Source organism: Tyto alba, unplaced genomic scaffold, assembly GCF_018691265.1.
Source record: "Tyto alba isolate M040663 unplaced genomic scaffold, T.alba_DEE_v4.0 Super-Scaffold_32, whole genome shotgun sequence".
NCBI lineage: Eukaryota > Metazoa > Chordata > Aves > Strigiformes > Tytonidae > Tyto > Tyto alba.
The window spans coordinates 2,364,743-2,380,278 of record NW_024881307.1 but is presented as its reverse complement, the minus strand read 5'-3'; the positions used below and the strand labels follow the sequence as shown (position 1 = coordinate 2,380,278).

The following is a 15,536-nucleotide window of genomic DNA, read 5'->3' as shown; positions in this document are numbered from 1 at the left end:
CGAGTCACCTCAAGGGGCTCGGGAAAGGCTTGGTTTATCCTTGCAGAGGCTGAAGGACCAGCCGGTTGGATGGGGGGAAAGAAGGGGGAACCACTCTTCATGTCCCACCAGCGTTCCTCGGTTGCTCAAGGCCACCAGAGGCTGGTTATGTTCGTGGTTTTTTGCCACATTCTTTGCTTCCCCTTCCCCCTGCCTCACCCCAAGCTAGGGTGCTGTTTCTCCTCCAAACAGCCCCATCTTTTGCTTTCTCCCCCCTCCCCCCAAAAAAACGGCGGGAGGAAACACACGGGCCACCACCAGAACCAGCGGTGCACTTCAAGCAGGGCCGGACGAGGAAATCAGAGCCGGGGACACACATGTGGGGCCGGCTCGGAGCCACTCTCGCCGCCGGCCCCAGCCTCCCCCCCGCTCCCCGCGGCGCCTCGCAGCCCCGGGCGAGCTGTCACTGCCTTTCCGCCGGCGCCCGGGTAGGTCTCGGGGGCCCCTCCTCGGTCCCCCCTCCCCGGGTTTAGGGGGGTGGGAGGGTTGGGGGGACAGGGAGGCGGCTGGCCCCGCACCGTCGGCCGGCTCCCTCCCGGCTGCGAAGCCCCCGAGGCAGCGGGGAGGTGAAGGGGAGAGCCCCGTCAGGCTGCGCCGGAGGACGAGGAGGAGGAGGAAGAGGAGGAGGAGGAGAGACCGGCAGCTCCGGGGCGGAGGGACGGAGCCGGACCCCAGCCCCCGCGCCCCTTCCCAGTGCCCCCCCGGCTGGAGAGGTCCCCCAGCCCTTCCTGCCCCCCTTACCTTAATAGTGCCGTCCATCTAGAATAACTTCCAGCCGGTACCAGCAATATTCCACACATTGACCCGGTTTAGCCTGCAACCGAAGCCTCCTGAAGTTTTTTATCCTTCTCTCTCTTTTCGCTTTTCTCCCTGGCCTTCCAGCGGTTTTGCTTTTCTCTCTGTACCCCCTCTCCTCCTCTCTCCCTCTCCCACCCTCCCTCTCGCTCTGTCTCTCTCTTTTTTTAACTTTGGTTGTTGCAGCAGAGCGAAAAAGAGACAGTTAACCGGATGAAACGTTTTTTTCTGCTAATTTTGGGAAGTGAAGTCACTCGAGGAGGAAACTTTCGTCTCTCCACTGGTCCTGCCTTCTTGATGAAAATATATATATATTTTACATACAGGATATTTGTTCCATTTAGATAAGAAGGGGCAGAACAATAGCTACCTCTGTCAGCTCTTGTTTGTCGCTAGGGCAGCCAGTCCAACGCAGACCTTGCCTTGCACCCCAGACCGTATTAGAGAGCGCCGTGTGTCATCCCACAGTTTAGTTTAACATGTTTTTTGCAGTTTTGGTTGTTTTTTTTTTTTTTTTTTTTCTTTTGGCTGGAGAAGCTTTAGCCTGACTCACTGAATTTCCGTCTCTTCCCACAGATTTTTTTATTAATGCGTTTTCCAGTCACAGGCAAAAATTAAGGGGAGAAAACCGTAAATACAATTCGGTCGCGGCAGGCAGAGAGAGAAACTAAAAAAGTCTGGCGATTAAAACGTATTTAAAACATCCTTCGGCCCCGCTCCTTCACGCCTCCCAACAAGGAGCGTGAGACGGGGGTCCAGTCCCTGCCAGAAATGAGCGGTAAGTGCAATAATGCAAGACAGACAAACGACTCCAGCAATTAAACACAAGCTGGAAATGGGGCTGCAGGGAAGTGGAAGCTCTTTTCCACTTTCACCCCTTCCCTTCGCTCCCGGCCGTCTCGAGGGGTTGGGATCTCGGGTTCTGAAGCAAAGGTGCTGAGGTGGATGGAAGTGCATCCATTTCGGTGCAGGGGCTGGGAGTACTTTCCCCAGCCTCCTCTCACAGCGCAAGTTTCTCGCTAAGCTGTTAAAACCCCACTCAGACAGGAAAGAAAAAAAAAAAAAATTGAAACAAACCAAACCCACCCAAACACTTTCTAAGATAAAAATTACAAAAATTTACAAGAATCAGCTCAATTTTCCGTTCCCGGATGCCGTGTCAGAATGGGCACTGCAAAAACCCAACCACCAGCCTTTAAATCTCATTTTCGACCTGGCGAGCCCCTGACTTGCAATTCTCTCTTTCATTCAAACGGGAGCGATCACCAGAAAAGAAACGCGCTTTCCTTTTTCCGGGAAAAGCTGCAAAGGACCCGAAGAAAGGAAGGAGACAATACCCGCCTGTCCAGCTCACCCGTTTACCCCCCTCCCTTGCAAAAATAACAAGCAGCTAACAGCGGAACACATCATGCAACACTTTGGGCGTCCTTTATTCCCCACTTCTGCAAACTGCTGCAGCCCGAGGAAAAGAGCAGAGGGTGGAATAAAAGGAGGGTGAAGCCAAGAAAGAAAAGTGTCAAGGCAGGAGGACACTCCTGCACGTCAGATCTCTCGGTGGAGAGGATTACCTTGTCCAGTGCCAGTTGTGTCCAGTCTTTTTGTTTCCCCCTGTCTTTAGTCCAACCACGGGGAGGGGAGGGGGGGGGGAAATAAAAATTATATCCAAAGTTATTCTGCACCCGCCCCTTCCAAAAGGGAAATGCAATAATGCCACTAGTGTTTCTACTCGGCTGTGGCAGAGATGCCTTATTAATACTTTATTTCTCCAAGACCAAAGCTGGCAGGAGAGAGCACTAGATCCCCCTTGCCCCTCCCTCCTCTCCCTCCCCCCTCCTCTGAAATTAGCCTCATCAATTCAGCTACAATTTTTTAGTTCAGATGCAGACACGGGACTGAACGTGACCAGACCTGGAGGTTTTGGCTTGCTGCTTGCCAGCGATTGAGGCCGTCTGCAGCCGGGAGGTGAAGGGGGGGAGCAGAGGGGACAGCCCGACCGCCTCCCCTCTCCCCCCACCCCCGGCCTCCCCCCTGTCTGCTTTCCAATCCCGGGGTCTGCGCTGGGGTCCCCGGAGAGCAGCACATCTGGATGCTGCTAGCGGGGTCAGGTCCCCCCTTGCCTAGGGCCACAAGAACTGGAGTTCAATTAAAAGAAATCACGGTTAACCCTTTGCTGTCCTCATTACTCTTTCTTTTTCCCTGCCCTCTGTTTCCCCCCCCGCCCCGCAAATACTCTCTTCTCCACTCCCCCTCCAGCGTTACCACATGGCAGGCTGTAGCAGCAACCAGAAAAGCAAGAGGTTAAAGGGAAGAGTGAAACGCATCCTTTCAAAACCCAAATGGTTTCCTCTCTAGACAACATTCGCTACCAGCCCCGAAAAACAACGGGGGTGGGGGGTGAAGGAGAGGACAGGCTGAGGATCTTAACCGCGAAAGGAAGGGGGAAAAAAATACCCTGGAAGAAGCTTCTGTCATCCACGGACCTCACAGAGCATTTTGGTTTTAGGCTGCGTGACCGACAGGTCTTGGACGGGCTGGCAGCGGGGGAGAGCCGGGGAGCTGAGAGCGGCGGGGAGAAACCACCTGAAAACGTGCCCAATTTATGGGAGAGGAGCCCAACATTTGCAAAACACCCTTTCCCCAGCTCCGGGCTGGAGAAACAGACAAGTCCGGGACCCGCAGCGGCTCCCCAGGGTTCCCAAAGGCTGGAAGATGTCAAACAGCCCCCCCTCCATCCCACCTAGAGATATTTTAGGAGCCCAACTCTGCATTTTATTGCTAGACCGGCACCATTACCCCCAGGGGCTTATTTTGCATGTCTGAGGATGACTTGAAATGAAGCTTGTTCGGGTCACTTGTGAGATCAGGTCCATCAGGGTGGATCCCTGCTTTACCTCTTGTGTTTGGTCTAAAATAAGATTTGCGAAAAGTCCAAGAGATAAGGTAATGAGCGAAGTTGTTAAACATTATAGCAGACAAGCCAAACAATCTACTATTTTCCTCCCAAATAATGTAACAATAGAATCGTTGCTTCACGTTTGTTTTTTTTTTTTTTTAACTCCCCTCCTAAAAACAAACAAACAAAAAACCCAACAACAACAACAACAACAAAAAAAAAACACACACAAAAAAAAAAAAATCCCCAAAACCAAACAAACCAAAAAACCACCCTTGAAGTTATCGCAAACTTTTTGGAAAAGGCTGGAATATTCATAAACTCCGTGCGCCAAGCTCTGAATCATCCTAGGTGATTGTTCAGTGACTCTGGGTATTTAACTGTTTGAGAGGAAGGGAGCAAAGGCAGGAGGGGAAAGCAAAGCCGTCGCCAGGCACGGTGCTGATCAATGTGCGCAACTTTTAATCTGATGCTCAGCTTTCGGATGCATATGTATATACAGTAAAGGAATTATGATCTGTTTAATGTGGTTACCACCAGACATCTGGAAAATCATTTGATCTTGGCAACCACGGAAGATTTCAAATGCTTACATTGGGACAGGCTGGTAGAAATCAGTTACTCCTCAATTATTATTTTTTTTTTCACTCCGCTTAAGAATGAACGAACCAAAATTTTCGACCCAAGCTTTTAATTAGTTCAATATTGATCTCAAGCGCTTGGCATGTCCCCACCTCTTCCCTTCGTCCTTAGAATTAGGTTACAGCGACTGCAGACTCACAGAGAGGAGGTGAGAACGCCGGGTTTGGCGTGATTCTAGCGATATTGATAAGGACACGCTGGGGGTAATTTGGCCCGGGACTATTTCACGTCCAGTATCAAAGGAGTTAACCCCTCGGTGTAGTTCAATGCCAGTCCTTCGCGGGACTACATAACCTCAAAGACACGGTTTTCTGTCTGCAATTCACGCGGGATTAGTGGTCATCGCTTCATAATTAAAACCGTCTAGTTAGTCTGTAAGAATAAATATAACGAAAACCTTCCCGGGCTTCAGTTGCACGTTAGAAATATTCTTTTCGGAGGGCGGGGAAGGGGTTTGCCTTATTTCCCCCTCTCTTACCCGACCAGCATCAGCTGAGCTCTCGTTAACCCCCAGCCTGGGACTGTGGCTTTGAACTAAGGCGGTAAATAGGGGAGGGGGAGCCCCAGAAACCGGCAGCCACGCCCTGACTTTGTCGCTAGAAAGTGGCTCATTTCCCACTAGCTACCCACTAACTGTGACAGTGTCCTTTTTTTTTTTTTTTTTTTTTTTTGAGCTAGCTTTCTCTATACATGTTTTTACACACCTTGTGTGAGGTGTGCTGCTTGTGTGGATTATACACACAGAAAACCTCCTATATATTCTATTATCTGTAAATGTACTTACAGTATTTACAATACTTCTTTGCCCGGAGCTGTATTTGCAGAAGGCCAAGGACTATTCTGCTCCAGTCCTTACCAGAGGGAAAATCTCCACCAATTTCAGTGAACGTTTAAAATTTCTAGGTCTGAGTTTCCTCTGGCACCGACTCCGTTGCAGAATGAAAAATGCAACATGTTTTGTTTATTTTCTAAACTTGCATTCTTACAAGCAAAAAGCCCAAACTACAGCCCTGGGATTTCATCCCCAGAAACGAATCCCAATTCCAAACTAAACTAATTGGGCAAGCCTCTGCTTTTCGGCTACAGCCATAATAAGGAACCAGGAGAGTTTTCTAGCCCCACAACGGAAGGATCGGGTCCCTCCTATCTCTTGGTCTACAGGAACAGCCCATGGGATTTGGGAACTTGAAGCCGGAAAGTTATTCACTGCTAATCGGTACTAAGTAAAACATAATGTCTTAAAAGTGGTGTGGAGAAGATGCAGTAGCTTTGAAGCTGCATCGCAATTAGGCGAAGAGTGGAGTGAACAGTGTCCTGGCTAGTTTTATTTGAGCTCCATGTCCCAATAAAACAGCCCCCGCCCTCCCTTCCTCCCCCATCCCGCAATTATTGAAAAGCTAAGGCACAAAAACACAAAAATACTGAAGGCCAAAAAAACAGACTGCAGTGCACTAGCTCCAAACGTCTGGCCCCTCGCTTGAGGCCATAATTAATTTGAGATTTATTTTTATTGGAGAACCCAGTCTCGTCTGACCTTAGCCAAACAAGACTTCAGCTAGACCCTTGATGCGCTTGAATGGAACAGAATATTTCTCTCTAACTTCTCTTCAGGCGTCCGTGCCTGCTTTGAATTTGTTCCCTCAGACTTCATATATTTGGAGATTTGTAGGAATGATTTAAAGCATTTTTCCCCCTTAGCATTCACTTTCTTTTTCTTCCCTTTTTGCTCCCCTTTCCCTCCATACCTCCTCTCTTTCTAAACACAGGGCTGGGAGAACATAGGAAGGGCTGGAATACAAAATTTCCTGGATCCAGCGTATTGGTGGGGGGCGTTTTTCTGTAAATTGTGAAAGAATGGAGCCATTAGAAGGTCGCAGAGTTGGGGAAGGGGGTTGGTTGCTTGAATGCTGCTGTCTAAAGGCGGGAGTTACTGTAAAACCTTGTTCCTTGTGACCGAGAGCCTGGCTTATTTTAGAAAGCTCCAAAATTGCTTCATTTCCAGGAGAGAAACAACTTTTCTCACACCTTCTCGACTTAAAAATCAAACCATGTCTTGAAGGTAAAGAGGGGAAGAAACAATGCCAGCCCTTCCCCACGCAGCACTAGGGTTGAGCAAGGGAAAAGCAGTCAGGCGGAGTTCGCCAGACACAGGGAAATGAAAAGGGATTTTTCTGTTTAAAATCGAGGGGTAGGTGCAAACAAGAACTAAATCCTCAAGCCCCGAGCTGTCATAAGGCATTAACCAACGACCTGCTAAAAATTTAGCAGCGTTTCTGCCTGAATAAATGAGCATCCCCCGCCCCCCCCCCCCCCCCAAAAAAAAAAAAGGAGAACGTTTTGGTATATGCGTAGATTAATTATCACGAAGTGTGAGAATGACGTAAGAGTTCACAGCAGCTTCTGCCCACTCTGCCTGTGCCGACAAAGCTCCTGCAATTCCCACCTTCTCTGGAGGTGCCTGGTCCCGTCCCGAGCCCGAGTGGGAGGAACTGAAATTCTGTGGGACGCCGGGAATTGAAGGGGAAAAAAAAAAAAAAAAAAGAGGCAGAAACGGATAATACGCTAGAGGATGCTCTCAGTAGGAATAATACTACCTGAACTGGGGAAATACCAGTCCACGAAGTCTTTGATTGTCCCATTTCTGCCAGGCTACGGGTCTAGCTGTTCTTAAGAGCGTGGTGCAAGTTTCTGTCAGCTCCACGCAGCTGCATTTCCAGCATGCGTGGGTCCCTGAGCACCTGTGGGATGGCCCGTGTACAGGTTCCTCTGCGGCGCCTTCCCCCCAGCTGATTCAGCAGGAACCATCTCCTCTGCGAGATTTCTGATGTAAAAAACTGAAATAATGGGATATTCATTGCTCGCAACCTGTTGTCCCCGAGCAGCCGCTGGCTGCTACTGTTCTGCAGGAAAGATAATGTGTCCGGGATTCTCAGTAGCCTCCCTATTGCCTGCCCCAAAGAAAATCTCACTGTTTTGTCCTTAAAAAAAAAAAATAAAAAAAAAAAAAATAAACCCCCCTCTCTCTTCAGGGCTTCTGTAAACTTTCCAGGCAGAGTGAAAGCAAGAACAAACCAAATATTGTTTCCAGCCACCCAGACTATTTTGCCTCCATGAATATCCTGCTTTGTACGGCCCCACAAACGTTATGGCTGCATGAAATCCATTTTTCAAGGGAGAAGCCCCGTGCTTGCACGGTGGCTCCTTCCCGGAGGAAAGCCCAGTGCCATGCCCGTTCAAAGGCCAGAGACCGGGAACATGCAGTTGCTTTGCGACTGTTCCCCAAAACTCCTGGGGGGTCAGAGTGGGAAGCGAGCACACCTCCTCCCCGCAAGGGTTTGCAGGGGTCCAAGGCGTCCCAGCAGGTTACCTGAGCAGTTTGGGGGAGGGACTGCTTGAAATATCCCCCTCACCTCGGGAAACTGTTTTAAATATCATGCCAGGCGTGGCAGAGGGAAGGAGGGGGAAGCGGGGGGATGCCAGGATACCTTCTCCCGTGTGATGGAGAGTTTCTGCTGCTCCTGCACAGGCCCAGGGGCTTGACCCAGCGGGTCTTGTCTCAAGCCGGCAGAGCTGGCTGCTGGAAAAGGGGCTCCAGGAAAAGAGGGTTCCCCCCAGCCTCAGGATGCTCTGCAGAGGCCCGAAAGCTTCAGGCGCTGCCTTGGGGGGCAGGAGGTGTGTTTACAGGCGGGGGAACTGAAAGCAGAAGCAATGACTTTCTCTTTGCGAGGAGGGGAGCGATAGGAGATAAGTGTTTGGATGTTGCCGCAGAAGGAAAGCGCGGGTGAATAACACACCCCCAAAATTATCCTTAAACCGCCTTTACACACGGAGTAAACCACAAACTGGCAGTGCAGAAGGGGAGTGAAGTCTTCTGGGGCCCGGAGTAGCTTGTGGCAATGTTAGTAATTAAAAATTCAGTATTCCGAGGTCATGTTGCTTTGCTTATAGCCTTAATTCTTTCCATATTCCTACAGTCAGGATTCCAGTGATGTCTTTTAAAATTTAATTTCCTAATTATATTACATGTTTCATTCTCTAAAGTCAAATACTCATGTTTAGATGAGATTAGCACCCTCTGATATACTGTAAATTATTAAGTACTTGCAGATCAGTAAGTCCCATAACTGTATAAGGAATAAAAATACCTTATCAGTTATATAGAATAAACCAGTACAGATCAAAATTATTTTTTATATCTATGATTTCCTACCCCTCCATCACGTTAAGGCCAATACAAGAAGTGTATATGAGAGAGAAGATTGCATGGTCCTGTCATGAGATTATGTAGGGTTTTTTAACAGGGCTTGAGGTACAGATCCATACGTCCTATTTGATTGTGATGGAAATCAAAGTTACAACACCAAGAAGCTGAACTTTGCCAGTATGACTCAAAATAAGCCATCCTTGTTAAAACAAACCATTTTAAAAACTAAATCCTCCTCTTCCTCCTCCAGCTACCTGTCCCCACACCTTCTTTTTGCATTTTGAAAGCCATGACAAGAAAAACAGTATGGCCTGAAGGTGGCCATAGGCTATTTTGTACCCCAGGGGTACAACAGTGAATTTGTTCCCTCTCAGAGCTCCTGTGGAACACCCTGCTAGCAACCCCCTCTCATCTACAACACATAGAGACAAGGCATTTTTTGGTACAAGGTACAGAATAAGTATAAAGTTTATATACATGGTGTGTCTGTGGAAGAGGATTTATAGAAGACATGGAACCTAATTCTGCTTTTTCTGCTCTGTAATGGGGATGGTGTACACATCATCAGCTGAGAACCCACAGAAGTAATAAATAAAATGCTTCTCCCTCTCACGGGACAAGCAAATAAGTTTTTTTGAAGGAATGACATGAAGGAAAATAATACTAATACTAATACTAATAATACCTGGGAAGAGAGGGGCATTGGAACTTAAGCTCCTGCTTTTCAAACTTCTTGCTCACCACAAGTTAGGAAGTCCTCAAAGACCAACATGGGGAAGCAGAAGGCAGGTGCTGCCTAAATTTGACCAGCGCCTTGTTCTTACACAGCACTTCCACCCACACTTTAAAGATGGAGAAACGGAGGAACAGAGTTGAAGTGTCTTGCTCAGGAACACCAAGCCCACTCCATCAGGGTTTGGATCTGTACCCACGTTTCCCGACTGTCTGCCTAGATCATTAGTCAATCCCACCTCTGTTATAAATAAGCCAGTTGGAATCTCTTTGTTGGAGTCAGTGGAAACTGTCACCATACTCAAATGGGCCAGAGACTGACCTAACCCATGTGCTTAAGGTTCTAATTCTCCTGAATTTAACCATGTTCCTACTTTTATGAACAACCTCACTGGTTTGAATGAGCTACCCAGGTGCCATTTTGCACCACTGGTACCAAACTGCCCAACTTCAACCTTTTAAGAGTCAGTGGGAGATATTTCCTTTGTCTTCAGAAGACTTTGGATCAGTCTTAAGAGACTACTGTCAAAACCCTGTTGAGTTTTTTAAGCACAGGAACAAGCCATTTCCCCAATGGCAGTGGTGTGAATGAAGCTTTACAGGCAAAATACCAAAGACATTGTCCTTGCCTAAAATAACGGCAGCTGATGATGAAGGGTTGTAATAAAAGGCAGAGATCAGCATTACACAGCTCACTTATCCCTCCACTGCTGAAACACTGGATATAAGTCCAGCCCAAGGAGTACTTCCTGGTGGATAAAACACATACTTATTTGAAGAGAAGAACTTTGTCCAAGCACTTTGCCTGCAGGATTGTACTTAATGAAAAGGCTATCCTGACACAGTTATGGACAGACTCACTCAATCCTGCTGGAATGTTAAATTATTTAGGCCTGGATCTTGGTTCCACTTAATTCAAAAGGAATTTTGCTACTAACTGGAGCAGCAGCTGAATCTAGCCTTGCAACAAAAGGCAATGATACCATAATATAGGATGTCAAAGGGCCTTCATTTCTTCATTGTAAACAGAACACATCTCAGATCATTTCCCACGGAGAGGAACTCCAAAGAGAAATTAATGCTAAAGCTGGAAATAGGCTCTATATACATGTTTCTCTATTTGAACTTTGAGGGAAATTGCTTTTGTGAGACTTGAATTTCATTTGTTTTCCACAGTTTCTATTATTCCAGAATCTGGTCCAAAGCTATACAAATTTAATAAGCAAAATTAAATCACCAACATTCCCTGAAATGCTGAGCTAGGAGCGTGATTTGGGGGGATATTAACTGAATGCACAATCTTGATAATTTCTGGTTGGATTTGCTCTAGAAACCTGGTCCAGAGAGCTGCACAAATTCACCCAATCAGGGAATACAAGTAATGCCACATGACCTGGGAGTCATCCCACCAAACTTACATTTCATATACTAATGCTCCTAACAAACTGCCTGCAAAATGAGCCATAGTCTAGGGATTATATACAGAAATCATTCAGTGAATCAATTCCAATAATGTGTATGTACATGAAAATCACAACTGGCGCATGGATCATTGACTAAGGGAAAAAAAAAAAAAGAGACTAAATTCCTGTAATAAATTATTCATTACAAATTATCCACCCAGCTCTAGTTAACACCCTTCTGTGTTTCTTCAGCCTGGGAGAGAAGAGGCTTGTGTTTTAGATTTTCTCTAAGTGCTGTTGCATGCAGGGTTTGCCTTAAACGTGTAACCCAGATGTCCCAGGCTTGGTTTATTTACATTCTTGGGAACTGTTGTGGAAAAAAACCTATATGATGTCAAATATAATAGAGTACTCAATTGAGTTATAAAGGGACAAGGCTGTGCCAACCCTTCTTTGGTATTTTTTTTAATCTTATGAAAAAGAGGCAGAACAGGCCCATCAAAATACATTCTAAAGATCCTTTTTTTTTTTTTTTTTTAACTTTAAAAAAAAGATATATACAAACAACTATTTATAGAGTATGATTTGTAGTATCTGGCATTAGCCATTATCAGTAAAACCAACTGAAGTACCAGCTGAAGTCAGTTTGCCTACTAAACTGTATGGAAGCATTGCTCAAGGGAAACCATAAGTAACACTCTGAAGGAAATCCCAGTATTATATTGCATTGCCTGGTGTGACAATCCACTTCTTCAGTAACTGGAAGAGATGTTTTCGTTTAACTCATTAAATATTTTTTCCTTTCTAAATCCATTTTGCAATATACCTTTCAAAAAACATAACTTCACATATCATCTCGCATATTGAATTCAGTAGTCGGCGCAGCAGAGAAGTAGGGGGATATTAAATGAAATTTAGCTCTGGTTCAAGACTAAATGGTATCTAGGAAATCAGAAAATTGGAAGCCAATTTAAGAAACCACTATGTTATAACATTGGTAGCACACCACCACCATCATATTGGTTTCAGAGAAACAAGCCACTACTATAATGTAATTCAGGACACCCTCACTATAATACTAGTTATAGTATAACCCATCAAACCAAGCATCAATGCATTACGCAGACCACTTTAACATATTGTTGGTCCCTGGTGATACAACTTTTGACTCAACCCTGCATATTTCCAGAATGATAACTCTGATACTTGAGACTTCAACCCCTCTCCCACTGAAGGTAGAGGATTATTTTTTTTTCTGCTAAATTCAGTGAGAACAGGAATGAGATTTTCAACTAATACAAACGATCGTGAATTTTGGAGGATTGTAATTTTTGACATTACCTGTTTAAAGATGCTGTCATGTCTTACCTTGACGTAAGACGAAGTGTCTGGTACAGTCTGAAACATCCTTACTTGTTTAATAGATATATTAAAAGGTCCTAAAATTGACCTGAAATAATAATAATAAAAAATATCAAGTCATATATATGCATATAGAAAAGTAAAGAAACAGAGCGTTGTTTAAAAGTAAGATTAGTAATAAAATTTAAAGAGAAGTGATCAAGCATTTAAGTGTACCTTTTAAAAGACACAGAAAAATGTCCACCACAGCAACTAAAAGTCAAGTAATAGACAGGACTTCATAAAGCAGGGTTTTATTTCTATGCTTTAACAACAGTTTGGTTTTGCTTTTGGATTCCTGCCTGCCCCCTCAGGAAAAGAGCCTTCTTCACTTTTGACCAAAGCAGAGGGAAATGTTTGACATTTGATTAACTGAATTTCTTAGCCAACAATTAAAAGCCAGCTGAAATACTCATGTTTTCATGTCGAGACTAGTTAACCCTATTGACTTGTATCCAAGGGTTTCACTTGGTCTAAATGAAGGGCAGTTGCCTTTCGTGACTCATTGAAACCATTCCGAGCCATTAACCTGCCGGCCTCTATTGATTTAAAGAACCTTTCTCACCAATAATAATTAAACAATAAATTAAAAAAAAAAAAAAAGGCGAACGGAAGTATCATTCCAAATAGCAATAAAAAAACCCCAGTGTTGTCAATCTCAGCCCTTCTATTTTGGATAGTGCCGTTACTCAGTCAAACATAGCTGTGCTTTATCTCAGGCTTGCATCAATGCAGTACATCTGTTTTTCTGTACTTCCAAGACTTGATGATCTCCTGATGAAGAGGTTTTTTTGACTCTCCCCCCCCACCCCCCAAGTCATCACTACAGAGATGTAGAGATTAACAACGATCGTGAAAAATGTAATGGTGTGTGGGAAAATAAATCTGCAGTCACTAAAATATCCGACAACTAGTTTTTCTACCCGCTCCTTTCAGGATCTTTAGTCCCCCTGAAAAGCGTCAGAAAGCGATTAGTTTACTGTAATTAGTGCATCGTTAAGAAGCACGAGCCTCCCCCCTCCCCTCGACCTTAGCATGCAGGTCGTAAGTGCTGCTGCTATTCTAACGGTCCCATTTTCCAGGGGTGGGAAGGGAAAAGTTAGAAATCTGCTATGGAAAAATTATACTTCAGGATAAGAAAGAGTCGCGCACAAGTGATCAATACTCCTGGGTTGGGTGGTTTTGGGTTTGTTGTTTTTTTTTTTTTTTTCTTTTTCCCCTCAAGGTTTTCAGGAAAAGGTGTGGGGTCCTAACTCTGCAGCTAGTTCAGTTTGCCCAGCTCTAACAGAACCCAGACAGCGCCGGTGAATCAGGACCATCAGGACCTGTCCTTGGTTGGCTGACTGAAGCTGCCCGCGCCCGCAGCCCGGGAGCCGCCCGGGAGCCCCGGGGAGCGCCCTTCCTCGCCCCCCGCAATGCCAGGGAAACACCTCCGTGCCCCCAGAGCCAGCGCCACCGGCTTGCTTTGAAACATCTGCTCATTTTTTTTAAAAAAAAAAAAAAAAAAAGAGAGAGAAAGAAAGCCAAAAAAAACAACCCAAACCAACAAACCCAAACCCCACAGCCCAACAATTCTGGAAAAGTTCGCTATGTGCATGTAACCCACCCCCCCGCCTTTATTGATTTTTAAAGCATTTATTACTCGGCCAGCTGGCACAGAAGGGCAACTGATTATAAAATCGACAATGTGTTTCTGATAAGTACAATACTTTTTTTTCTGTCGTCCTCCCTCCTAACACATTCCAGTTTCTTTTGCTTCTGAACTTGCAACGGGGGGTGGGGGTAGACAGAGTTGAGGGACAAGGTAATTTTGCTTAGCCAGTAAATTTTCTAGGGTCAAGGATTCACATATCAGTTTCCCCTGCTCCCCTCTTTACCCCTGATTAGCTCTCCCCCCACCCCCGATTACCTCCCTCTTATAATTACGCATGTTCATATAAATAAATACATCTGCATATTTGGAACCAGTCTTAAGAAGTCTGCTGTGGATTATTTATCAATCGTATTGCCCTGCCAGCATCAGCCGCAATATAAAAGGGCCTCTTAAACTACTTTTAGATTCGCCTCTTGCTTATTCTTATTACTATTATTTAAATGACTCACCTTTTATACCCTTTCCCCTCAACCAGTGGCAGAGCAGTTTGTAAAGATCCAGGTTGAGACCAAAAATAAAACTCCCCACCAGTTCTGGATTACTACCCTGCTGCTGCAGTTTTGCAAAGAAGAGAGATTAAACTTGTTAGATCCAAAGCAGCGCTGAAGTTAAAATTCCCAGCCCATCCAGACAGGCTGCATCAACCAGGCATTTCCTCAGGGGGCTTCTGTAATGCTCGCAGCTCCAGGACGTGCTTTCCTTTCCCTCTCTTCTATGCCCTCTACTTTTCATTTGATTTCCGTTTTCCCCCTTATCAATATTTCAGCTGCTCCCTCAGATTAATCATAGCTATGTGACATCTTCGCCCAATGAGCCCGCCTGGCGCTACTCGCCACTTTAAAGAACAAGAAAAAAAAAAAAAAAAAAAAAAAAAAAAGAGAAAAAAATTTACAACTTTCTTTAAAAAATATTGCTGAGGAGTCAAGCCGAAAAGAGACGCTGAGTGGAGCTCAAGTGCTACTTTAAATCCCCTTTTTAAATAAGGAAGTTTCAAATATCCGTTTTTAAATCATCGTTCCTTACTTTGAGCTTTTTTTCCTGACTCTTACCTTGCAAACAGTTAACCCATTTCCCCCTGAAGCAGAACTGAAAACATGACAGACGACGCTGCAGATGTACACGGCTGGAAAAGGGAGATGAAATCGTCTCGAAACTCTTCTCTCTATTGGATCAAGAATTCAGCATTTATCTCTGCAAGCTGAAACCTCCAGATTTAATAATACCCTATCACATAGAAACGCGTTTAGGGAGGGAAAGGAAACAATTCAGAGATGTATTGTTTTCAGGGATATATTCTTTAATTCAGAGATTTCAATACACCCCCACCCCCCCGGGGTCACGTTTCTGGTGCATATTGTAATCTCAGAAGGGTTCGCAGATAATATTTTGCACTAACCTGGGCAAGAAACTTCTAGGGATTTTAGTACGACATCAATTTAAATGTAACCCTCAGAAGGGTTACCAAAACTATTTGGAAAATGTCCTTCCACTCTCTATTCTCTTTCTCTCCTTCCCGGCTTTGCCCCAAATTCCAACATATTGAAACATTTTTCTCCTTAATAAGAGGAACATATAAAGTGAAGGGGTGAAAGGGCAACTTGGGAGCCGTGCCTAGAGCTCCGCACACAATTTACTCTCTGGTCGACGAGGCGTTTAGCATTCCTCCTAATTTCCAAGGAAAACAGACTCAGACCTGTACACAGTGACCAGGGACCTCGCCAGAGCCACTTTTTAATATCGAAATTCTTCGGATTCTTTGTTATTATTATAATT

General features: G+C 45.2%; 1 protein-coding gene across 5 annotated transcripts in view; it reads right to left on the bottom strand.

Annotated features, from left to right (window-relative positions):
* Positions 1-14,557, bottom strand: part of FLI1 (Fli-1 proto-oncogene, ETS transcription factor) — an 89,558-nt gene extending 75,001 nt beyond the window's left edge. Inside the window, exons 1-2 of one of the 5 annotated variants that reach the window (XM_032982248.2) lie at positions 14,213-14,557; positions 12,050-12,158 (exon numbers count right to left, since the gene is read on the bottom strand). In XM_032982248.2, the coding sequence (XP_032838139.1) occupies positions 12,050-12,115 (66 nt within the window). In that variant the 5' untranslated portion in view covers positions 12,116-12,158; positions 14,213-14,557. Of the gene's footprint in view, positions 1-780; positions 1,110-12,049; positions 12,159-14,212 lie in introns of those variants that run through there. The other 4 variants (XM_032982249.2, XM_042800575.1, XM_032982250.2 and 1 more) reach the window with 4 other exon arrangements.
* Positions 14,558-15,536: the final 979 nt, after the last annotated feature.